This window comes from Prunus persica, chromosome G2 (genome assembly GCF_000346465.2).
Source record: "Prunus persica cultivar Lovell chromosome G2, Prunus_persica_NCBIv2, whole genome shotgun sequence".
NCBI classification, from domain to species: domain Eukaryota; kingdom Viridiplantae; phylum Streptophyta; class Magnoliopsida; order Rosales; family Rosaceae; genus Prunus; species Prunus persica.
In genome coordinates, this window is record NC_034010.1 from 29,191,196 (window position 1) to 29,214,971 (window position 23,776).

Consider the following 23,776-nt stretch of genomic DNA (forward strand, 5'->3'; position numbering starts at 1 on the left):
TCAATTTCCTAAATTTAAAAAGATGTTTGTTAATTATGCGTTTTGTGTTGATGATGTAGTTTGATTTGTAAAACTAATAATACGTTTACCAGCCAGTTATATTGACAGCATTAGCATGCATGAATTGTTATGATTCTAATATTGTTTGGATAAAAAACAACCTCTTCATTTGCTGCCGAGCCTTTCTTTTCAGAGCAATGCAAAGTAATTACAAGAAGGAGGCAACACAGAAATCAGCAAAAACACACATATATGAAACATTATGAGAGAAGAAGGCAGCTAGCTAAGATGATATAGAAAATATTTTATTAATGCCGTGGTAGCTAGAAGAAGAAGAAGAAGTGATTTTATTTAGTGAGGCCAAAGGAAAGCTCCCATGGCAAATTTCTTCTTGTGCTCCACACTTCCAACAACTGGAAGGCCGTATTCAGACAGAAGGCGGTCGAGCTTCCATTCAGGCATGCTGTCGTAGTCGGCTTTTGAATAGTTTGGGTAGTGCAATGGCATTTTAAAGAAGTCCCTTTGCTGCTGCTTCCCTTCATCGTCTCTTCCTCTTCCCACTTCAAACCTAGTAGCTGACTCCATCTCTCTCTCTCTCTCTCTCTCAAACTTGATGGATGATGGCCTTTTTGTAAGTGGAGCTCCAATTAATGAGAGAAACTCAGAAACTGGACTGTTGAGTGTAGAGAAAGCCAAAGGGTGAAAACTAGTAAAAAATTCTTTAATTCATATTAGAACGATTCAATTCTTGAAAGAATACAAAAACGTCAACTCTTACAATTAAGTTTGTCAACAATGCTCATGTATCTTCATTTTTCAAAGGACAAGCCAAAATCTAATAATTTAGTTGTTCGGGGTAGTTGCAGATTGTCACCAACTACAATCTCATTTTCCATATTTCCAACGGCTTGTCTGCTACGTGGCAATTAACCCATATTAGCAGGTAGCATGTAGTTGCACAGAAACAACAGGAAAGAAGGAAGAGCTAGCATGCTTGTCTGCCAATTCTTGGCATTGATTTAAGGACACCAAAGGAGTTGAAAATTATGTGCTTCAATGCATAAATATGAAAAGGGCAATTTTTCATAGGTTCCTAGTTATATTGTTATATACAACACAACCATGATAAAAAACCAAAAGGACTGTCATATATGTACAAACATTTGGTAACTCTTCTCTCATTTCATCTCATCTTATGTCATCCCTCTCGCAGAGACCATCAGAATGACGGGAGAAACAGAGGATCCTCTTTGTTATTGTAGATCTCGAACAGTTGCTTAGAGTAACGACTTGCCAATGTTCTACATTGTTCGATGCCCCTTGGGTCATACTCCTTCAACTCCTTCACTGTTTTGTTCACATCTCCATTTGGGTCTCCACCAGTGAGAAACTCGGCCAACACAGAGCCCCTATAAAAATGGTGAACAGAAAATTCATCAACAATTTAGTTGACAAAACACAGAAAGCAAAAATCTATTCCAGATATCATCACATCTTGAAAATGGATAAGAAATATGTCAAATGATACCTAAACAAATAGTTAGACAAGAAGTAGGATCTGAAAAGTCAAATATTATGCGTTCAAATTCTCACCTGAGTGCGTCGAACTTGCTAAAACCACGATAATTGTTGCACAATGATCCCTTGCTGATTTTTTCTTCACATGTCTGCTGTCTATAAAGAGCACATACAGCCTTCATGCACAGATATGGATCCTTACCAAATGCAGCAAGCATGTCTGCCTCAAACTCCCACTTCGATTTATGATCTTGGTTCCTCTGAAATTTCGATAGGATCTCATCGAAGTTCACATTATCATCTGAGGAATCTTCCGACTCGGTAGAAGCATCATTACCTTTAGAATCCTCAGAACTATTCACAATAAATCCACCCAAGCTTTCACCTTCACTATCCGACCCAACCTCTTCCAATAATTCATCATCTTCAACATCCTCGTTTGAATAGTTTCTTTCTGCCCCACCTCCTTCCCCACATTTTCTCAACCTAATGAGACGCCGCTTTCGGGGGGTAGCAGCACCCGTGGCATTGTCAACCACCGAAGCAGATCCTACTTGGTCATGTATTTTTTCCTGAAGATGCATTTTCTTGAGTTTTCTGATCGGAATATTATCATCACTATTCTCCGAGTCACTAGTAACAATATTAGAAGCACGCTTTCTTTTGGGTGTTGAGGCAAGCAGAAAGGCCTCATTGCTATCATCAGTATCTTCCTCAACATTATGGTCAGTATCTGTCTGCTTTATACAGTTTTTGATAGTCATATCTTTTTCACAACCCACAGTTTCTCCTAATACAGAACCCAATGAAATGCAAACCCCTTTGGTTCCCTTATCATCAGTAGGCAAAAGTGTATGGCAATGAGTAATATTAAGTTCATCATCACTGTCACTAATATTAATGACACTGAGAGAAGAAGGTACACCACCACCAGGCGTAGATGGAGCCATCTTCTTGCAAGGACTCCCATCTTCCTCAAATTTTAGCTGTTTCCTAGCTTGTCTACTGTTAGTATATTCCACACAGACACCTTTCTTCTCTTCCTTAATACCATCACGATGCTTACATAGTGTGCCATCGGGAGGAGAGCCTGCATTACTTAAAACAAATTGTTATGTACCAAAGAAACAAATTTATAGGAGCCTAATTGCATTCGTTTAGGCAATGTGAAAACGTATATATATACTGGACTCAAAGTTATTTGAAACAAAAAGACACATTCTCCCTTCATGAATACTGGACTCAAAATTACATTTGAAAATCAAACATAAACACACATGTAAATATTGCGTTCCATTTACTAAGAATCATTTGAACAGAAATCAGAAAAGTTTCTCATAGAGGAGAGATGCTAAGGGTCAACCACTTAAGAACCTAGCAGTTATATGAGTCAATCCTAACAATATGGGCACTTCTCCACAGCTAATGCCCATATCCAATTAGGACTTTGCACAAAAAATTGAGTAATTACAAATTTGAGCATATTTCATACCTGCTGACTGCAGATCGCAGATCCCTTTACCAAGGGAGTGACATGTAGAGCCAACATCCACCAAATCCACAACTATATCTTTGTCTCTCGAACATTCCAAGTCTCTTTCAACATGCAATCCATCCTCAAGTTTAATCCTTTTATTCGGTTGCGTAGTCCGGCTATCTTCAGGAGAATTCACATTTGGTGATCCATCCTCAAGTCTAATCCTTTCAGCCAAGGGAACTTTCCCACCTTTCAAGACTAAATTATTGTCCAACTTTAAGATCCCCAATTCCAATTCTCTGAATTTTTCCTTCCAAGCCTCAACCTCATTCTCAGCCTTTTTCTTCTCACACTCCAAAACTTTGTTCTCAATCATAAGCTGAAAGACCTTATCTTCCTCCCACTTATCCTCTGTCAGATCAACAATTCGCTCCGTCCCCTTTTCTCCCCCAAAAAATTTATTCTTTTCATCTCCGCCACTATTATCCTGCTCCTTAATTCCATCACTCTCTCTCTTCATAGCCTTAATCACTTCTTCCATAGCAAGCTTTTCGACTTCCAATGCCCTAAACTTGGCCTCAAGAGCTTCATACTCACTCTTCCTCCTTAAAATCTCCGATTCTAACTCCACACACCTCTCTTCAGCTCCCTTACTCCTGTTGTCAAATTCACTAGTCCCACAACCATCCAACTCATTTTCGCAAACAACCTCGTGCGTATCTTTACATTCCACAACCTCCATATTTCTCTAATCTACTAGAACAATTCTACTTTCAGAATCAAGCATTTCACCAAATAATCTCACCAGTTCCCGCTTACAAATACCTGAATTTAAAAATAAATAAAAAATCATCAAAACTTATACCATTCAGAGATTCAAGAATAGAGGCAAAAATAAAACAAAAGCTCCATTCTTTCCAGAAAGAATTATTACCTCTGCACTTTTAAGAAACATAATTCAGAACTTTTTTCTTTAATTTAAAAACAAAAAAACAAAAACTGTGTTTTTGTTTCATTTCTTTTTCCGGGGAACCAAACAGAGAAGCAACCGAAAATGCATAGACCACTGTAACAAACAATAAAACGTAAACTTACAAGTTACAGCAGAAATTTCAACTGCAGCGTCGAAATCTCGCGATTGGAGCAGAGAATCGTTTAGGGTTTACTGATTCTGAGACAGAGTCGGTGAGAGCGGAAGTGTTTCAAACACACCACACAATACCATCAACGTCAGAGGACCGAGATATAACTGTAACACTGTGAGGTGGAGGAGCGAACTGCACGCCACCTGTCGAATTAGTGAAACGGTGCGTTTTAGTGGAGAGAGAAAAGCGAAACGCCGCACTTATGGGAAATTTTCTCCGGTGCTAGGCGCCGATGACTAGTCTCACTGACTCAGTTTCCATCACTTTTTCCCGAGAAACAAAAGGAGAACAAGAAAGAATGAAACTTTTCCAACATCTCAGACAATCCATCCTTACTCACAGGAAAAGGCTAACTTCTTCAATTGGCGTTGGGCTCCTGAGAAATGTAGGGTCCAGAAGAGGCGTTTGCGCAAGCTCGGATGACGCGGAGCTTAAGGACTTGATGGAATACATGAATTCTCTGAAGAACTACGAGAAATCGGGCGTTCCCAAAGATGCGGGTACAGATTCCGAAGACGGGTTTGATCTGGGTCGGATGAGACGGTTGTTGGAGCTACTGGGTAATCCTCACTCTAAGTTCAAGGTTCGAAATATCATTGGTGTAACTCTCTTTTAATGATTGTCCTCTGTTTGTTTAGCGAGAAAATTGCGAACAATAACACTGAAAGTAAAAGGCTTTTGTAGTTTATTTGTTGAAAGTGTCTAGCTTGACTCTGGGTTCACTTGGGTTCATGGTATTTTATTAAACTAAACTCCTATTTTTGTTTTTGTTTTCGTTTTCGCTGTTTTTGATGTGGTTACTTTTTCTTCTCTTTAATTTTTTTATATGAACTTTTCTTCTCTTTATTTTGCTAAGTTTGAGAACAAGTAAAATTAACTAGCATGACAGCAATTATAGGCCGTTCACATTGCCGGGACCAAGGGGAAAGGATCAACCGCTGCATTTCTCTCCAGCATTTTGAGGGCAGAAGGGCATTCTGTTGGTTGTTATACTAGGTGTGGCTCATTGGTTTATTGCAATATCTACGTTTTCGATTATGTTTTCAACTTCCTCTGATTTGAAGTATCCATTTGTTGAGAAGAGGCTTCATTTATGTCTATGCAGCCCGCATATTCAAACTATCAGGGAACGTATATCAATGGGAAGGTTTGGCGAACCAGTGTCAGCGAAGGCATTGCGTTCTCTTTTCCATAGGATTAAAAAGATTCTTGATCGTGCAATGGAAGTTGAAAATGGGCGTATGAGTCATTTTGAGGTATCAACTTATATATGTCATTGTTGGTTGCTTTTTAATTAGATAATCATCACATAATAATTACAGAAAAATATTTCAATATGGTTGAGAAGCTTCATAGCTTTCAACAAATTATCATTTTCTTGTATTATCAGTGAGAATTTGTGTTTTGAAATATTGGGTTGGAGAGTGTATTTGAATTCACAAAATGATTTCCTTTTCCTTTCAACATTTTTCCATTGTCGGATTTGGGCATCTTGTATTATGTGGTAACGGATTGGAATTTGTTAGGTTCTCACTGCAATGGCATTCACACTATTTGCTCAAGAGAATGTTGGCATTGCGGTTATTGAGGTTATTCACTTTTCCTTTTGATATCTTTTTGCAGATAATTGCCCCTTTGTTTATGCCCCTTCAAATATTTTGTTCTTATTTCATGCAAATGAACAGGCTGGGTTAGGCGGTGCACGTGATGCAACTAATGTCATTTGCAGCTCTGGACTTGCCACATCGGTCATAACTACAATAGGTGAGGAACATTTGGCTGCACTTGGAGGTTCTTTGGAAAGCATTGCAACTGCGAAGTCTGGAATCATTAAACACGGTCGCCCAGTTAGGTGGTTCTGCCTTAGAGATTTCTTTTGCACAAATAAGCTAAAAGTTTTCCTGTGTTGTCTACCATTTTAACTACTCTTTCTCCTATTTCCTTCTACACATGTTGTGAACATGAAAGTTTTCAGTTAGGTTATTCACTGGTCCGCCATAGGGATTCCTTTGGTAGATTTTTCAGAATCATAGTAGTTATATGCTGCCTGTTTTCTCCTCTGTCTTCATTCTCATATTCCAATCTCTGTTTACCAGTCATCAGAATTGCTGTTGCTGACCGCAGGATATATACTTCATTTTTACTCTACTGAGTGGTATAAATTTTCAGGTGGTTCTGGGTGGTCCCTTCCTTCCACATATTGAGCACATTCTTCGTGATAAAGCATTCTTGATGAGCTCCCCTGTAGTATTAGCATCAGATGCTGGAAATAGAAGTAAGATAAATGGCGTTAGCATGCTCAATGGTAGACCTTTCCAGTCTTGTGATATAGTGATACAACTTGAAAGGGACTTAAAGCTGGTACGCATTTGAGGGATGGTTTTAGGATCTATTGGGTTGTTTATTTTCATATTCATAGAACTGTTTAATTGGTTACCATGCAATATTGTTATTTTTCATTTTTTTTGAAATGTTGTAACAAACTTGTAATTGTGTTATTCCTTGCAGTTCATTGAATTACTGGATGTCAAACTATACATGCTTGGAACTCACCAACTTCAGAATGCAGTAACTGCTACTTGTGCAGCACTATGTCTCCGCAACCTAGGTGAGAGGGTTAATTTTTTAGTTATCTTCTGCTGGGCTGTAATGTTGTAGATATATTAGAAACCAATAGTTTTTTCATTATCTTATACAGCTGGCTTTACCTTGTTTATGTTATTTAAGTTCAGAGTCACTTCTCAATTATTATACATAACTGGTTGCCGTGTGCTTTAAATCTTCCCTCTAATGCTTCAATGGATACTTCAGGATGGAGAATTTCAGATGAATGCATTAGAACTGGTTTACAGCAGACACACTTGCTTGGAAGAAGTCAATTTCTAACGTCAAAAGAAGCTCAGGCAATAAGACTATCTGACGCAACAATATTGGTTGATGGAGGTATGTTTTTCTTTATTCTTGGTTTCCCTCCACACTGAATAGATTTAGATGAGGCTATCATTTGCCCCGGTGACTTGGAATATACAAATTATTGCTTAGAATGCTTACAGTTCCGTTTTCGGATGTTGTATTTATTACCACCAATGTAGAACTACAGTGCTAATACTTTCCAAGACTGTTTTTCAGCCCACACCAAAGAATCTGCTAGAGCATTGATGGAGACTATAAAGATGACATTTCCAGAGGCAGGATTGACTCTTGTGGTTGCAATGGCTAGCGACAAAGATCATCTTGGTTTTGCAAGAGAGTGCCTTTCAGGTAAAGCCAGTATTGCTATGATTATTATATTTTCAGTACTTCCTGGTTGTAATGTTCAATGCTGGGGAGTCAGAAAGATGACAACATGTACCTTCATGATAGAGACTTTGATCACTTCTTTTCAGGTGGGCATGTCGATGGTGTCGTTTTGACGGAAGCTAGCATTGCTGGGTCAAAATCTCGGACAACTGCAGCCTCATTGTTAAGGAATTGCTGGATCCAAGCTTCCAAGGAACTGGGAATAGATGTTATCCACGACAAAATGTCAGAGCATCAAGATTTGTCTGTGGATCAGTTAATTTGCTTAAGCAAGTTGGGAAATAAACCCATATTGGCCGCAGAGGCTTCATTTCCGGCTTCCCTGAATACAGCAAATCAGATTCTCAGAGGAAGAGCTGGGGATCGTTTAGGAATTGTTGTAATTACTGGTTCCTTACATATAGTTTCATTGGTATTAGCTACCCTCCATCACCATGGTTAAATTTTTTGTCTTCTTTTCTGTCTTAAGAATCCATTCATTCTTGTCAACTTTTTGTATTATCAACTTGTATAGTAGAATTTGAGTTATGTAATTTGAGTAGTAGGAGCACACCAGATGTTACGATGTCAATACCTTGCAGGGTGTTTATCTATGTGAGTGTGCGTGTGTAGCTGACGGAGATGCCAATTTCTTTTGGGCCAATGCAAAGGTTTTTAATTTCTTTTTTGGGCCATAGCTGAGCGTGCTATTTCCTTTTTGGGCCCAATATATTATATATATATTAGGGATTTTTCGGGAAAGGCGAAGCCCAATACCAATTCCTCGGTCTCCTCTCTCTCTCCCCAACTCTCTATGAATCGGTTTGTTCATCATTTTGTATCTGCAAGAAGGGGATTCATTTCGCATACTGAAGCAGGGTTGGAAAGATCGATCTAAGGTATGGCCAAATTCGTTTCATTTTTTTCCTTTTTTACTCTCTCTCTTGTGTTTATGTTCTCATCTGAAGAGGTCAATCTTCTCACTCCATTAACTCTCAATCTCAAGGTTTGGAATATTCAGAAATATTTGTTTCTTTATGGCTGGTGCCTTTTGGCAGTAGTCTTTGTATTGCTTCCTCTTTGGTTATCAATGAAAGCATTTTCTGCCAAAATAAGTCTGTTTTACTGTTTGTGTTTTCTCTTTCTCTCTTTTAGTCGCCCTTAAGGATGTATATATATTTTTTCCAACAATACAATACTCAATGGAAATAATCGAGAAATTCAATAATAAGTTAAGGACTTGCTTAGTTGTCTTGGCTCCTCGAGGCAGTAAGTCCTCATGTTGGTATATCCCTGTTTCGCAAAACTGCAATTGATAACATACTTTTTAAAAAATTAAAAAAAAAAAACTTATTTCCCTGTTTATGCGGGTTAGTAGTTTCAATTTTTGTTTGTAAGGCTTCCATGTGAAGAAAATTAAAAGTAAAAAAATTGTACAAAGCCCATTTGGTATGTAATTTGGCAGCTTCATCTACAAATTCTTGGCTCACTCTTAATCGAAGTTAGTATTATATTGTTTTGTATGTCCTTTTATTTATTTGCAGCTACTTGAGAGAAGATTCATCTGGGATATTTTCTCTTTCTTAATGCTCTGTTGTGCATAAAAAAGAGAAAGAAAAGAAAGATCCAGCAAGAATGAAGGACACTGTAGCCAAGGAGATTCTAGTTAGCTTTATCTAGGAAGAGATTTCCTGTGTTACTTAAATTTGATCTAATCAATTGTTTTGACTTCTAAATTGATGAATTTTATTACATTCTTAAGTTGTAATTCGTTTTCATTTCTTTAGCAATATGTATGCTTTTCTTCTTTAGCAAATGTCACGAAAAACCTGTTACGTATCTAGTGTTTTACTGTTGATTGGCTTAATTTCCACTTGACAGCCTGACAGGTACTTTTTTAAAGAGCTTTAGAGTGGTGTGAGATGGATACATCACAGAATGCAACCGGTGGGAGTGGTGGAAATGGGGTTTTGGTCCCTCAAGCCAATGATACAGCTGGAGCAACAATGGTGGATGATCCAAAGCAAAACCTGAACGAGGTCATTAACTCTATTCAGAAAACTTTAGGGCTCATTCACCAGCTCTACCTCACTGTCTCTTCGTTCAACGACGCCTCTCAGCTCCCCCTCCTCCAACGCCTGTAACTTTCTCAGTCTGAGCTTCTTCAATGATTATTCAGAGCTTATGTTCTCAATATTTTTATTGTTGCTTGGAGACTTTCTCACATTAGGTTTGACCTCTCAGAAATGCTCTTGTTATCGAGCTTGACAACATGGCTAAGCTGTCCGAAAAATGCAATATCCAGGTTCCTATGGAAGTTTTTAAGTGAGGCTTCTTCTCTAATTTGCTTTCTAACAACTAAAGGTTCCTAATTTATGGTGGATTTCTGACTACCGTTGACTTATTAATTTTGTGTAGTTTGATTGACGATGGGAAGAATCCTGATGAATTTACAAGGGATGTCATAAACAGTTGCATTGCCAAAAATCAGATCACTAAAGGCAAAACTGATACCTTCAAGGTAGCTTTTACAGTGTGCAAATAATTGTTTCGTTCCATTTCGATGTTTCAAGTTTGTCCTTATTCAACATTCTACTCATGTTTTGTTTAGAGTTTACGCAAACATCTTCTGGAAGAACTTGAACAGACATTTCCTGATGAAGTTGAATCTTACAGAGAAATACGTGCTGCATCTGCTGCTGTAAGTTACCTTACATTCGCCCACTAACATGTTGTACAAGGATTTTATAAACCTTGTTTGCCTCTATCATAAAGTCTTCGGGTGGACCCTTTCACCCTTTATGCATTTCTTGCTTTTGGTCATTCATCCAGATTGCACAACCTTTCTCTGAAGGTTTCTGCTATTGATGTGTTGACTCTGCGCCCAGCAGAAGTCAGCTTGTTTGCATTTATTCTCGATATTTCGTTGGGTGGACCCTTTCACCCTTTATGCATGTCTTGCTTTTGGTCATTCATCCAGATTACACAACCTTTCTCTGAAGGTTTCTGCTATTGATGTGTTGACTCTGCGCCCAGCATAAGTTAGCTTGTTTGCATTTATTCTCGAGATTTCGTTCTAGTTATTCTCGGTATTTGTGTGTGGTTAATTATGATTCTTGTAGGAGTTTAAGCTGTTTACTTACGATACAGGAAACAAAACGGCTTGCACAAGCACAGAGCATATTACAGAATGGTGATGTGAAAGTCAAACCCGAGCCTTAAGCATGTCATTTGTTTATGTATCAGGTTCTTAGAGTCCACGTGTTACCAAACGCCGTGCTTGTAATCTGATCTTAAAAGCTTTAATCCCGTTGTCAAATATGGGCCACTTTTAAGCAAATATGTGTAAATTTGATTTTTGCTTTTGCACAAACTTCTTTATCTTATTCAAGCCACTTGGTCACCAAGCACCCAATTAGAATTCAAATTTCAATCCTATAGTTGCAAAATTATATTCTGTGGTTGCTGTGGCTTCTTTGACAAAGCTTGAATTTTCATCTTCCAAATTTCTCACAATAATTATGGCCATTACTATTTTGCAGTTTTAGATAGGCTACTGTTTTAACAAAAGCCAAAAAAAGACTTTCTTCTCGAAAATTTCCTTAGTGTATACAAATATTTAAAGAGTATAGCCGCACGGCTATACTCCTTCAACATGTTCGAATATTTTAATAGTATAGCCGGGCCCTTCTAGTAAATAGATTAGAATATTTTAATAGTATAGCCGACCGGCTATACTCTTCCTAGAAATAAATTCTAATATTTTAATAGTATAGCCGTTCGGCTATAGTATCGCCGCGCGGCTATACTATTGTAATAAATAAATTCTAATATTTTATTAGTATAGCCGCGCGGCTATCCTCGTTTAATATATATATATATACAAATAATTTATTAGTATAGCCGCGCGGCGATACTATTGCAAGAAACATATTCGAATATTATACTCTCTCAAGAAAATATATTGGAATATTTTAATAGTATAGCCGATCGGCTATACTCGTTTAAGAAAATTTTTCGAATATTTTAATAGTATAGCCACCCGGCTGTACCGTTTAAAAAATATATTCAAAGGATGTTAGCTTTGCTGGGCGATTTGGGAAGTGTCTCAGAAGCGTAAGATCTGTTTTGGAAGAGAGAGGCTGAGATTGCTTTCTGCACTTGCAGCGGAGGATTTGGGTGGCGTTGAATGCCATTGACTAGGGTTTTGCATGAACAAGAAGAAGACAATCGCAGCGCACTCTCTGAGCGGTTCGAATTAATCGAGCTATTATTTAGGGTTGAGAATCAAAATATTTGTTAATGGTATCGTTGCTCTTTGTCTCTTCATTTAAAAACAATTTACATAAGAATTTGAAAGCGCAATCTCCACCCTCAACCACTAATCTCTGTTAGGTTAAGACTCACATCACAGGCTCATTGGAGATTAATATAAGAAAAAGAAAAACTTAATGAGTTGCATTAGGTTAAGACGCACAGGCTCATCTGGTTCTAAATTGTAAAATAATGTTAATTTAATTAGTAAGGAAGGAGGACACTCAGACACTCAGACTCTGATCATCTTATGCTTTTTTGTGTTTGAGACATTCTCGTAGAACAATTTGGAGTTTGGACCTAAGCCCTTAAAATCAACAACCACCTGTACATCTCACTGGTCCCCAGCAGCAGCCCAATAGTATTATACAAATTAATTAAAGTAAAGCTGTTTCAAATTCTTGTTTTCAACAGAGCCAAGCCAACAATGGCATTCATGGCATCACTCACATGCATCCACCTTCAATTAATTATCTCATATGTCCTCATGTAATTAAAAACCACATATATAATATTATACTTACAACTTCGTAGCTGTGTCTGTGTTCTACTGTGTGTCCTGATATAGCAGCACCTTGGTTATAAATTAGTTTGTCCCAAATCATTAATACTTTTCATCCAAAACATAAACAGTATTTTTATATCCAAATATGAAAACCCAATCGCAAAAGGCAGAGAGATTATGATTATGAATTTATGAGGATGGTTAATGTCTGTATGATCTAAGAGACAAAGATGAGCACTGAATTAAATAGTTGAGACAGAGATCAGTTGGGGGAAGGGGGAAGGGGGAGGGAGGTGCATCCAACGGTAATGGGGCAGGCAGAGGGATGGAGACATGACAGTCCAAAATAAAATACGAGACACATATATGTACAAAATCTAATATGAATATTTTTCATATATCTGCAATGAAAGATTGAAGATCATTTTGGGTCCCAATTGTAATGTGTGTATCATATGACATATCCATCTCCCAAACATGACCCACAATTCCCAACAACTCCCGGAGATCTCGACCCTTACCGGCGTGGAAGAAGACGGGAAAAAGGGGGGACAATATTTGAGAGATCAATCAGCGAGAAAACGAAAGAAAGGAAAAAGAAACAAAAAAAAAAAAAAAGAAGAATGAATTATGGATTAATTAATATATAATACAATAAGGGTGGGCTGAGCCTGTGGGGGGAGGAGCAGTAATGTTTGTCTCACAGAATGCGTGGGTGGTGTAATGGCTAATGGGGGTATTCAATGAGTTTTGCAGAGTTTTTGAAGTGAAGGGAGTTTGAAGAAGGAGAAGGAGAGAGAGAGGGTCCCATGCATATTAATAATTCTTGCAATGCAGATTTTTGTTTTAAAATTTTGTCTCCGGCCCACACAATGACATTCTCATTTATTTCTGTAGAGAGAGGGTTATAAATGATAAACAGTTAAGTATGTTCCAACTTCCAATTCATTCATTCATTTACAAAAAGATCCTATGTCTACAAATACAAAATTAATTGAAAAAGATGCTGCATGCAATGCAATGTCAAATTGTCAATGCCAATGAAATGCAGAGCTTATCTAGATCTGGGTAAATCTGTCATACCTAGCCGCTCTGTCTCTCACCCTAGCTATAAAATACATTGCTATGCTAGCAAAGAAATGTGCAAGTATGTCTTTCTTTTACCAAAATAGATGCCCACTGAAACAAAAGCTAAATAACTTGTTTGCTTGAAAATATTTTAACTATATAGCTTCAACTTCGCTTGGCTCACTCATATTATAGCACGTATGCATTTTATTTTATTAATATTATACTCTAAAAATATATACTCCAATTATAACCGATGTATTAAAGAGTTTTGACAGCCAAGATATATATATATATAGGGATGCAGCCCTATGTAGATGCTATTTGTACGTAGGAGGAGTAGTGCGGTTCCAAGTTATAGGGTCGTACAGGCATGCATGCAGATGCAGTCTTGTACAGACACCATTAGAGTAGTGGGTGAAGTCTCCAGCGCTTGATTTAATAATAACTAGCTACCGAGCATGCAGTTTGATTCCATACATATTATATCATTATAAAGATATATGATTCCATTCCATTCCACGGATGAGATGAGATAGAGAAGATATATAGCTGCGTTAAACTTGTTTTTAAATCGAAACACAGTTCGTATAACACACAGAGAGAGAGAGAGAGAGAGAGAGAGAGGTTGTTGAAGGTGATAAATGTGAAAATTGATGGGTGATAAGCTAGAATTGGACTCATATGGAGGAGGGAAGTAAATGTGGAAATATATATATATACTAAAAGTACAGACAGAAACACACCACCACTTTAAATGAAACCCGCGCACTCCCATGGCAGGCCCAAACTTGCAATTACTCCCCTGCGATCCTGTTTGTCCTTCCACCCAGACACCCAGCCACCCAGCCACCATGCATTCCAATTTGCAATTTGTTTCTACTATTTTCAATTTCAATTTATTTGTATTGTCCAGAGCCTTTGAGGTAGCACCAACCATATTATAATTTTGATATGAACTATATTCCACATTTCCATTTCAAATTTATTTTAGTACATATATATAGACTGTCTAATAACTTGAAATTGATTTTGATTTTGATTTCATCCATGGCACGCAGATACCGTGTCTGCACTGCACATTGAAGGCCTATCTTTCAATTCCAATATTACATAATAAATTTCATAATATTATATATATGGAAAATGAAGGATTGAATAATAATTAGGAAACAAGTTTGCAGAGTCTGAGTAGTACAGTACCCTTCGTCATCAGCCTGACCCGTCGTCATCAGCCTGGCCCTCATTTTCTTGCTCAAACACACGTTTTTGTTCAATTTGTCGCATTTACATATTTATAGATTAAACCCTTTTAATTAACCATCATTTTCTTCACCCATCTTCATCCTTAATTATATATAGAGTTAATTTCGATTTAGTACTCTGAACTTTTACCTTTAAGACATGTTTGCCCATACATTCTCAAATTTTAATGATTACATACCCTATGCTTCTCAATATTTTGCAATATGATTTTGGCGTTAACTTCAACACCAAAATTTCGGTTAATTGCTTGCGTGGCAGACATGAGTCTCACTTATTCACTTATTTCGATGTCAATTGAAAAGTATTTTCAGATAATTGGTGTCTTCCAACTCATAAAGAACAAATTACACACATTAATACCAAACAATTTTTTAACAGAATACCCTTCAACTGACATTAAAGGAAGTAAATTGGGAGAGCAAGGGTAAACGTGCCTTAAAAATAAGAATTTAGAATACTAAATTAAAATTAACCCTTATATATATTGTACATACTAACTGTTGGGTATGAACTTTTTCTCTATAAAAATACACTACTTTAATCAGCCATGTGTAATCATTCTATAATAATATATATGTACTATATATTTGAGCAAACTTAATTTTGAAAGTCAATGTTAAATCATGAAGAGAGAAAAGGAGGGGATGATGCCATGATGGAGGCAAATATTAGCAGTGAGTGATAATGAGCAGCCTCTCTGACCAAACAGTGAATAGTACTACTATTACCATAGATATTTGCTTTTGTTTTGGATCAAAGAGGAACATTCCGTCCGTCTCTAGGCAATGCCTGCCTCAGCCTGCATATATTTATATAAAAACCATGCCATTCATTCATTCATTCATGTTTTCTTAAGGATAATTTTCCCTCACTTTTTAGAATTTTCACTGCCACCTCTGAATATATATATTTATATGGTCATTCTTTTTCATCTAGCTCTACCATACCCTTTCTTCTATGTACGTATAGCTGATCGATAAAAAGGTATATATACAATACAACGTTGACCAAAACCATAAATTACTGTTAGAGGGCCCATATCCCCGGACCCAAGGCCAAGGTTGCCATGGTTAGGTTAGGAACAACCTTAATTCGGAAATCTAAATATAATTGAGAAACCTAGCAATACCTAACAACAACCTTAAGTAGTCCTCTCCTAGTTAAAAATATCTTCTTTTCTATTTTATTTGCGGAGTGTCTTAATATTATATGCCATCAATGTCTTTGTAGTAGCCGAATTAATGATCTACACCCAACGAATTAATTTTGTCATCTTCCAATTTGTGGCAAAGTTCAGTATTGAAGAAAGAATAGAAGCCATTTTCACCAACAAAAAAAAAAAGAATAGAAGCCACCGATATTTCCAATTTCTCTCTACAATTCTAGTTTATATTTTGTTGGGGTTCTGTGTGCTCCACTGCTCTGTAAGATCCCACGCAGACATAAATCTAACGGATAGATGAAAACCAAGAAAATTGAATATATAGGAACAAGGAACCTCTCTCTCTCTCTCTCTCTCTCTCTCTCTCATGCACAGTGCACAGTGCTCACTAAGCAAGCAAAGCCAAAACCAAACATCATCAGAACAAAAAAAATAAAAAAATAAGGTGGATGATGGTGATGGTTTATTTACTTCTCCTTTTCGCAAACCTAGCTAGCTTCTTCTACATAATAATACTTTTTTTCTCTCATCTTTGACGCACTCTCTTTCGTTTCTCCCTCCCTCCCTCACTTTCGTCTTTTTCCCCGACAACTAATTCCCTTGTTGCCTGGCTTGTAGCTACTTCCATTTCCCTTTTTGTTCTTCCTTTTAATTAACCAGGAGGCATATAGCAAAGCAAGCAAACAAAAAGCATCTATGGCCATGGATGATCACGACCGTCCATCATCTGATTTTTTCCAAGAACACGAGCAGTGCTACTACAGCGACACCACTTGCAACTTAGCTACTCCAGGGGACGATCTTTTTAGCATATTGGAGAGCTTAGACGATGGGTTTGGATTCGGAGGAGCCATGGAATTCCCTCCGCCGCCAGCCACGGTGGCATTGGATGATGAACAACCACCGCGACCGCTTGTTTTCAGCTCATCCTCAGCTGACCAGACCGAGCTTGACGAAACCAATTCGACCCCAAAAACCAAGAGATTGAAGCTCTCTGCATCACCTGCTTCGGGCGGCACCGCGACCACTTTCTCAGATGAAGATGGACAACAAACAAGGATGTCTCATATAACGGTGGAGCGCAACCGCAGAAAGCAAATGAACGACCACTTGTCTGTCCTGCGCTCTCTCATGCCTTGCTTCTATGTCAAACGAGTTAATTTCTCTACCCATCCATCCATAATAATCTTATTAATTACATCAAATAATCTACATATACATATGTTTTTTTCTTTACATATATATTTCGTCCCTTCACTTTCAAACTTACAAGCAAAAGTAGAAACCCTCCACGTACACGGTACACACCATGGCTGGCTAGCTGCACTATTTTTTGTTTTTTCGTGTTTTTGTCTGCACTATTAAGCATTAACTAGCTAGCTACTTGAAAACAGTACTAATTCATTATTATTTTATTTAAAAAAAAAGTGTATATATTTTTTGTGTACCTAATTTGGTTGTCTGCTTTTGGTTCAGGGAGATCAAGCATCAATAATTGGAGGGGTGGTTGATTACATCAATGAACTGCAGCAAGTTCTTCAATCGCTTGAGGCCAAGAAGCAGCGAAAAGCCTACAGTGAAGTGTTAAGCAGCCCTATGCTGGCCTCAAGTCCAAGACCACCTGGTCCATCACCACCAATCCTTAGCCCTAGAAAACCCCCTCTCAGTCCTAGGCTTAGCTTGCCCCCTATCAGCCCAAGAACCCCTCAGCCAACCAGCCCTTACAAGCCCTCTTCTGCGAGGGCTCTGCAGCAACCACCACCACCACAATTACCTGCCGCTGCTAATATTATTTGTAATTATCTGATTTCTAGTCCAAACATGCCCACCTCATCGTCATTTGAATTACCATCTCCTTCTTCTTCAACTACTTCCTCCCATATCAATAATAATAATAATATTGACAATCTCAATGAGCTCTTCGCCAACTCCAAGTCCGCCGTCGCCCAAGTGGAAGTGAAATTTTCAGGTCCAAATGTTCTTCTCAAAACGGTGTCACCTCCGATACCGGGACAGGCTCTCAGAATCATTTCTACTCTCGAAGAACTCTCGCTTGAAATTCTTGACGTCAGTATCACCACCGTTGACGAAACCATGATTAATGCCTTCACCATCAAGGTATTTCATTTCATTTCATTTGTACCTAACCAAATTATAATTTGTTAATTAATTTCACTTCCTATAGTTATTTGCTAGTTTTAGATTTTGTTTTACAAGTTTTGCTTGGCATATATTATAAATATATATATTAATCCTAGCTGAGAGGATAATAGATATAGTGACGATATCTAAGAAATAGTAAAAAAATGTTAAATACATAAGGGTGATTTAGTTCAGAGGAAAAAGTACTGGTTTTGTCCTTTACATGAAGAATATGCTTGCAGTAATTTCATTTCCAGTTGTAAAAATTTTAAAAAGAATGAGGTACTGGATTATTGGGCGGTACGTGTACTGACTTACTGATTTAAATGCTCGTCTATAAAATTGCTGAAAACAAGGGTGGGTGGGTATCTTTCAGACATTGATTTTGTAGCTACCCACCTACCAGTACAAATATATTAATTAGGATTTTGTTTTGATGAATCATGTGGGTGACTAAATTTGGAGCTGCTAATGATTGGGATGTTGTTTCTTGCTTTGTTGCTAGATCGGAATTGAATGCCAACTTAGTGCCGAGGAACTGGCTCACCAAATTCAGCAAACATTCTGCTAATTGCATGCCCTATGCTATGTACCTAACAATCTCATCATATCTCCCCATTGGCCATTGCTATTTGCTGCTAATAATAAAACAGAATGTGGGAAAGGCATTTTTACCATTTTCTTATTAACAAATATGTAATTCTAGGATCAGATCAGTAATAACTTGTTTTAGCTAGGGTAACCCTTTGTTTAATTCATCTTCTTTTAGTCTTAATTAATTTCATGTACACATGCGTACATGAATTTCAATTTCACATATACATGCGTACATGAATTTCAATTTCACTTTTTTTTTTCTTTTTTTATGCCTAAGGAAAAGCTACATATATCATTATGAGTTGTCCATTAATTTTAAAACAAGAAAATAATTATTATTTTCGAATTATGCTTAAACTTTAATTAATAGTGCTATATATTATGATTATTAAGAGAAGCTTGCTCTTCTATATTTTTCATTTAAACTTCCATTTTCGGGATCGATGAATGGAAGGTACAAACTTAAATGCCATGAAGATGAAGATGAAGATGCAAAACCTTTATATAAAGAAAGCATCTTAGCCTAAATTGGCATCGTTTTGCCTGCTGCTACCAAGCAAGCTCGATAATGTAAATGTAGGTATATATATAGCTCATGATTACCAAACTCAGCTGGACCAAACTCTAAAAGAAGAGAATAGACATACAAAAAACATTGCTCATCAATCAGGTGGGCCAATTTGCCTTCAAATTTCATTCCTATGGTTATGTAAGAGCGACATGTTTGAGGCTGGGAAACATGTGCATGCCATGGACCACACTTCTTCAACACACCCAAATTTCATCTCATCTCATTTTCCCCGAAAAAAAAGTTTGAACCACCACCAATTTTACTTTTTCTTCTGGGTTTCTTTCTTCTTGTCTATTTGCAACGGAGTAGGAAAATGTAGGAAATGATAAATAATTTTTTATTATAGAAAATAATAAAAAATAAAGCAGAGGAATTGAATGGACTGGTGTGAACCGTATGGGCCATTTTCAGAGGTCCATACAAGGTTGGTGGTTTTGAAGATGTCTTGGGCCTGCCATATCTACTATGCATTGGGTCGTGCATACGAAAAGAAAAGACGTCGTTTCCGAGACGGCCTCTGAACGATTAGACGTCCCGTCGCGATTGGGCCTTGTTGTTCGTATACGTAGAAGACAATTCTGGTGGGCCCTTACGTAAAATAAAAAACGCGTCTGTGAATCTCTGATATGCGGACTAATTAATTAATAAGAAAAAAGATTCATAAAAGAGAATATTCAGTTTATTGATCTGAATAAAATTGGAAAACAAAAAAATAAATATCAGCTTTTTTGGGTCTCTTAATGGAAACATATCAATCAGACTACTTAGCAGATGTTACAAAGTTTAATTATGTTGGCTCTGGAAATGCTAATCTCTTTTGGGAAGGAAGCTAATAGCTATGAGGAAAAGAAGCCTGGACCGTCAAATGAGAAGTTGGGGTATAAGTTTTGATCAGCCTGACCAAATGGGAAACCCAAAGCAGCAGGAGAGTTGGTTGCTGAAGTAGAAGATGACAGAATCTCTGCAATCTCACACTCAGCACCCTGGAAACTTTGGCTGCCTCCTCCAAAGCCCTGCTCTGAAGCTGAGAAATACTGTGTTCCAGAAGTTGCAGGGCCCATAAATTGAGGAGAAAAATGCCCCGCATAGTTGTGGTTCAATGGATTGTAGGGAAACAATTCCTGATCACCAGCGTCTAAGCCTTCAGTTACTACTGTAAGGCCTTGTGGGATGGCTAAGAGCAAGTCTTGTGGTTGCTGCTGATTTTGTTGAGGGTCCACTATGTCCATGCTATTCTGTGGAGGAGGAGGAGGAGGGGGAGGAGGAGCACTGGTTGTGCTGGTGGAGGCTTGCGTACATGTGTGCCTTCCTCTGTAAGTAATTTCGAAGACTGTTGGGTCCTCATCGGAGCGTTGCACTTGCTTTGTAGCCAAACAGCATTGAGCATTCCGATGAGTGCATCTGTAATAGCCTCTGCCAAGATCAACAATCTAATGTTAACATGCAAGTTACACATTGGTTGAGTTGACCAAGTCACAAAGGGGTTCTTTAATGAAAATGTTCTGCCTGGCCTACCTTGGATATTTGGCTCCAAGTATGTCCTTTTGGCCATATTTCCTCCAGCTGAAGCCATCATCAAGAGGCCCCTCAAGCCCTATACCTGATGTAACTCTTATTTGTTGTGTCCACCTCGGCAGAGTTTTCCTGCAACATTTATGAAAATTCAAAAATTAACCACCACAGAATTATCATCTCAATCAAGTACTGATAAACCAGCAAAACATTATCATGACAAACTACCTCTTCCTAGAGGAATCTTTGTTGTCCTGGTCCTTGAATTCGCGATCCGAGTCTTCACTCAGGGGACTTCCATTGAGAGAAGGTGGGGGGGACTCAATCATTCGAATCGCAGCATGACCTGTGGGCAGTTGTTGCTCTCCCCCTGAGGCTGAGCTGCTAGAATTGAGCATGGAAAGCGCCTTTTCGTATGAAACTATGATTTTTTGAACCAACGATTCCCGGGTTCCATGAGAGGAAGACGGAAAATTGAGATAGATCTGGAGTTGCCTAGCTAGCTCCCTGCCTTGTGCTAGCTCATTTATAAGACTCATTTTCTCCCCACCATGCATATTGCAGTTCTCCATTTGTTCATACACTATATATATGGACGCAAACAGTTTGTGATCAACTAGCAAGCAGCAAAGATCTGAAATCTAAATTGCAAAGGTTATGTGGAGAAGCATGAGAGATTGGAATGAAGTTATATTATGACCAACCAACAGAAAGCGTGGAAATTTAGCCAAAACAAGAACTGGGTTTTCAAGAATTGCAAGTAAAATGTGTTTTTCCCACCCTATAACTAGAAACAGACTGAAAATCAAAGGTTGATTCAAAAACTACCCAAAAAGGAAACAGAGACACAGATTTCTAAGAAGGGTGTGCGTAGTTTTTGTGTGTTTGGATTATTTAAAGTAGTTAGCAAAGGAGCAAAGATGGAAACTTGATGAGGAAGGAGAGGGAGAGATGGTTATGGGATTTTAAGGGAAGCTTTGTTTTTGAATCTAAGAAAGTGAGGGAAAGAAAGAATAATAGAAGTTTGACTGAGAAAATCTGAAAGGATACTTTCTTCATGGGAGACCAGTCTTCGGTCATAGAAAATGGAGTTTCAAAGGATTCATAAGAGTAAGAGGTCCAATTGCTGACCATTTCAGCCTTGTGCCTCTCCTTCACATAAGCCAACAATTAATTGAACACCAATATTATTGCTTTCTCTCTCACTTTTGCATTTGATTACTATTAAAAGAAGAAAGTCAACGATCAAGCAACAGAGGTAGGAGACCAAAGAATCTTCAAACTCAGCTCCGCGTTGTTACTAACTTACTACTACTCCTACCAGCTCTACCCCTGATCTGATGCCACTAAAAACAAGACAGATATGATTTTACTGAGATGAAAAAAAGGCCATGACATACTGTTGACGTCAGCTTCAAGACTTTGCTTACGTTAACGGTTCAAATTGGATTGGATCTCCTATGTTTATTTGAAGAGGAGACAAAGACTAGGCTGAGTCAGACCCAAAACCCAACAAAGGAAAATGATAATCTAGTAATTATTTGATTAATAAGTGAAATCAGTCGGATTGTCACAGAACTAGGTACCGTATTTTGCGTGCCTTATTATTGGTGTGAAGAACGGTCGGTCATGTGTTCCTTTTCTTAATTTGTGTTTCATTAACATTAACGGAAAGCGAGCACAACATGGTTGAAACAAAACAAAGCGGTGCTAAGTGCTGCAGTCTCTCACGCGTTGATCAATCGTGTTGAAATTTGAAACATATGGTTAATTGAACATGTTCTTTCTATCTATACTATTTGGGCAGTCCTGATCTCTTGGACTACAGGGGTCTAAGAGATTTGTGGTCACTCATCATTGGATGTAAATTCAACGGTTCGCTCCCTCTTGTACTCCTTTTAAAAAAATATTTTGAACCATTGGATTAATATCCAACGGTGGGTGACCACAATCTCTTAGACTCCTGTGGTCCAAGAGATCGGAACTGACTATTTGGGAACTTAATTGCGATATATAGGATAGTTGAGTTTAAATAATAACGTAAAGCTTCCTTTTATATTTAATAAATGACCGAGTAGATTCTATCATCAATTCTGAGTCTGATGCATGCACAAACTTCTTTTTTCTTTTTATCTTTTTATCAATTTTACTCATAAGGAAGCAAATGATGTTTGTTGCATATTGACTTGCTCGATTTGATTTGCATAATATGGACTGTTTTATTTGATTTGAAGTGTCCCTTAATCTTATTCACGACGTCCTATTATAAATGCTAAATTGCACAAAACTATTATATATATATATATATAAACAGTATGATGTTGGTCCAAACCTTGAACCCTGTTCTTATTAAATATAATGACTTTCTGAGGGTGGTAGTTAAAATCCACTTTCAATTTACTTTGACTTGGTGATAAAGTGAGGAGGGCGATAATCTAATTAAAGAACTAGTAAACATAAGACCTTAAACAATTTATATATTAATTCCACCGAGTGTCCTGCTTTTTCTTCAACTGACAAGGACAAGAATGAACCCATAACTACCAACATACAATGTTTTATTTTCGTTTGCTACATGTATACAGGAACCATTCAAAACAAAGATTTGACCAATTCAAAAAGAAATTCAATCATTGGGGCTTAGCTATAGCTGTATAGCTCTATAGCTCTATGAATCTATGACTATGTGGAATGGAAGAAGAAAAGGGACTCTAAAAGTGAATCTGAGTGTGATGCCCCGAAAATGGAGAGAATTTGCAGGGCACAAGTCTAGTTGATACGTAGCCGCAATCTGATAACGTCTCTCCTACAGCCTCCTTCTAGATGGTGAACTTCATATGGCCAACTTGTTGACCGAAAGATTTTTATTAGTTTAGCCGCGTGGAAATAGTAGGACCGTCCCATGTGACTTTTTCCATTCCAACATTTTTATTATTTGAGTCAAAGGGGGAGGTTTAGGTTAATTACTATATATTAACTTTACAAGGATCCAAGTGGAGGACGTCTACACTTATATTTATCTCATAGAATATGTTAACTTGTGAAATCTCAGTCATTAACGTAACAACCTTGACCACTTAATGGTTAATAGGATGGGGAAGATTAGGATAGCCTAAGTGATAACAAAAAGTGCGATAGGAAAAGTTCTTTGATTGATGATGGACAGAGATTACAAATGTATCATATATATATGAACATTATTATTCTTTAGTCAAGGGAA

The 23,776-nt window shown here is 37.7% G+C and overlaps 5 protein-coding genes across 5 annotated transcripts; 3 read left to right on the forward strand and 2 right to left on the reverse strand.

The window, feature by feature from the left end:
• Positions 1,038-4,212, reverse strand: LOC18785660. Its single transcript, XM_020556634.1, has 4 exons — positions 4,091-4,212; positions 3,011-3,820; positions 1,594-2,608; positions 1,038-1,409 (listed from the first exon to the last, which is right to left on the reverse strand). Exons 2-4 carry the CDS (start codon positions 3,735-3,737, stop codon positions 1,220-1,222), a joined length of 1,932 nt encoding a protein of 643 aa, XP_020412223.1. The 5' UTR covers positions 3,738-3,820; positions 4,091-4,212; the 3' UTR covers positions 1,038-1,219.
• On the forward strand, positions 4,276-8,068 carry LOC18785518 (dihydrofolate synthetase). The gene is made up of 10 exons (XM_007221093.2): positions 4,276-4,723; positions 5,039-5,136; positions 5,246-5,396; positions 5,667-5,729; positions 5,826-5,987; positions 6,310-6,501; positions 6,649-6,748; positions 6,952-7,083; positions 7,270-7,401; positions 7,527-8,068. The coding sequence occupies exons 1-10, from the start codon at positions 4,373-4,375 to the stop codon at positions 7,880-7,882; spliced, it is 1,737 nt and encodes a 578-aa protein (XP_007221155.2). The 5' UTR covers positions 4,276-4,372; the 3' UTR covers positions 7,883-8,068.
• Positions 8,196-10,876, forward strand: LOC18787690 (mediator of RNA polymerase II transcription subunit 10b). Its single transcript, XM_007218415.2, has 7 exons — positions 8,196-8,318; positions 9,301-9,559; positions 9,664-9,744; positions 9,838-9,940; positions 10,031-10,120; positions 10,570-10,671; positions 10,730-10,876. The coding sequence occupies exons 2-6, from the start codon at positions 9,342-9,344 to the stop codon at positions 10,639-10,641; spliced, it is 564 nt and encodes a 187-aa protein (XP_007218477.1). The 5' UTR covers positions 8,196-8,318; positions 9,301-9,341; the 3' UTR covers positions 10,642-10,671; positions 10,730-10,876.
• LOC18785060 (transcription factor SPEECHLESS) lies at positions 15,672-18,853 on the forward strand. Its single transcript, XM_007219025.2, has 3 exons — positions 15,672-16,889; positions 17,211-17,852; positions 18,382-18,853. Exons 1-3 carry the CDS (start codon positions 16,431-16,433, stop codon positions 18,445-18,447), a joined length of 1,167 nt encoding a protein of 388 aa, XP_007219087.1. The 5' UTR covers positions 15,672-16,430; the 3' UTR covers positions 18,448-18,853.
• Positions 19,663-21,721, reverse strand: LOC18785636 (probable WRKY transcription factor 53). The gene is made up of 3 exons (XM_007218173.2): positions 20,785-21,721; positions 20,560-20,688; positions 19,663-20,457 (listed from the first exon to the last, which is right to left on the reverse strand). The coding sequence occupies exons 1-3, from the start codon at positions 21,126-21,128 to the stop codon at positions 19,881-19,883; spliced, it is 1,050 nt and encodes a 349-aa protein (XP_007218235.1). The 5' UTR covers positions 21,129-21,721; the 3' UTR covers positions 19,663-19,880.

Excerpts from the sequence above, each read along its gene's own strand:
- LOC18785636 (XM_007218173.2), bottom strand. The coding sequence starts at position 21,128 with ATGGAGAACTGCAATATGCATGGTGGGGAGAAAATGAGTCTTATAAAT. Across the intron at positions 20,689-20,784 it reads AAAGATTCCTCTAGGAAGAG|GAAAACTCTGCCGAGGTGGA; the intron begins GTAGTTTGTCAT and ends TAAATGTTGCAG. Across the intron at positions 20,458-20,559 it reads CTTGGAGCCAAATATCCAAG|AGGCTATTACAGATGCACTC; the intron begins GTAGGCCAGGCA and ends TGATCTTGGCAG.
- LOC18787690 (XM_007218415.2), top strand. The coding sequence starts at position 9,342 with ATGGATACATCACAGAATGCAACCGGTGGGAGTGGTGGAAATGGGGTT. Across the intron at positions 9,941-10,030 it reads GCAAAACTGATACCTTCAAG|AGTTTACGCAAACATCTTCT; the intron begins GTAGCTTTTACA and ends TGTTTTGTTTAG. Across the intron at positions 10,121-10,569 it reads TACGTGCTGCATCTGCTGCT|GAAACAAAACGGCTTGCACA; the intron begins GTAAGTTACCTT and ends CTTACGATACAG.
- LOC18785060 (XM_007219025.2), top strand. The coding sequence starts at position 16,431 with ATGGCCATGGATGATCACGACCGTCCATCATCTGATTTTTTCCAAGAA. Across the intron at positions 16,890-17,210 it reads CTTGCTTCTATGTCAAACGA|GGAGATCAAGCATCAATAAT; the intron begins GTTAATTTCTCT and ends CTTTTGGTTCAG. Across the intron at positions 17,853-18,381 it reads TTAATGCCTTCACCATCAAG|ATCGGAATTGAATGCCAACT; the intron begins GTATTTCATTTC and ends CTTTGTTGCTAG.
- LOC18785518 (XM_007221093.2), top strand. The coding sequence starts at position 4,373 with ATGACTAGTCTCACTGACTCAGTTTCCATCACTTTTTCCCGAGAAACA. Across the intron at positions 4,724-5,038 it reads ATCCTCACTCTAAGTTCAAG|GCCGTTCACATTGCCGGGAC; the intron begins GTTCGAAATATC and ends CAGCAATTATAG. Across the intron at positions 7,084-7,269 it reads AACAATATTGGTTGATGGAG|CCCACACCAAAGAATCTGCT; the intron begins GTATGTTTTTCT and ends ACTGTTTTTCAG.
- LOC18785660 (XM_020556634.1), bottom strand. The coding sequence starts at position 3,737 with ATGGAGGTTGTGGAATGTAAAGATACGCACGAGGTTGTTTGCGAAAAT. Across the intron at positions 2,609-3,010 it reads CTGCGATCTGCAGTCAGCAG|GCTCTCCTCCCGATGGCACA; the intron begins GTATGAAATATG and ends TAAGTAATGCAG. Across the intron at positions 1,410-1,593 it reads AGCAAGTTCGACGCACTCAG|GGGCTCTGTGTTGGCCGAGT; the intron begins GTGAGAATTTGA and ends CCATTTTTATAG.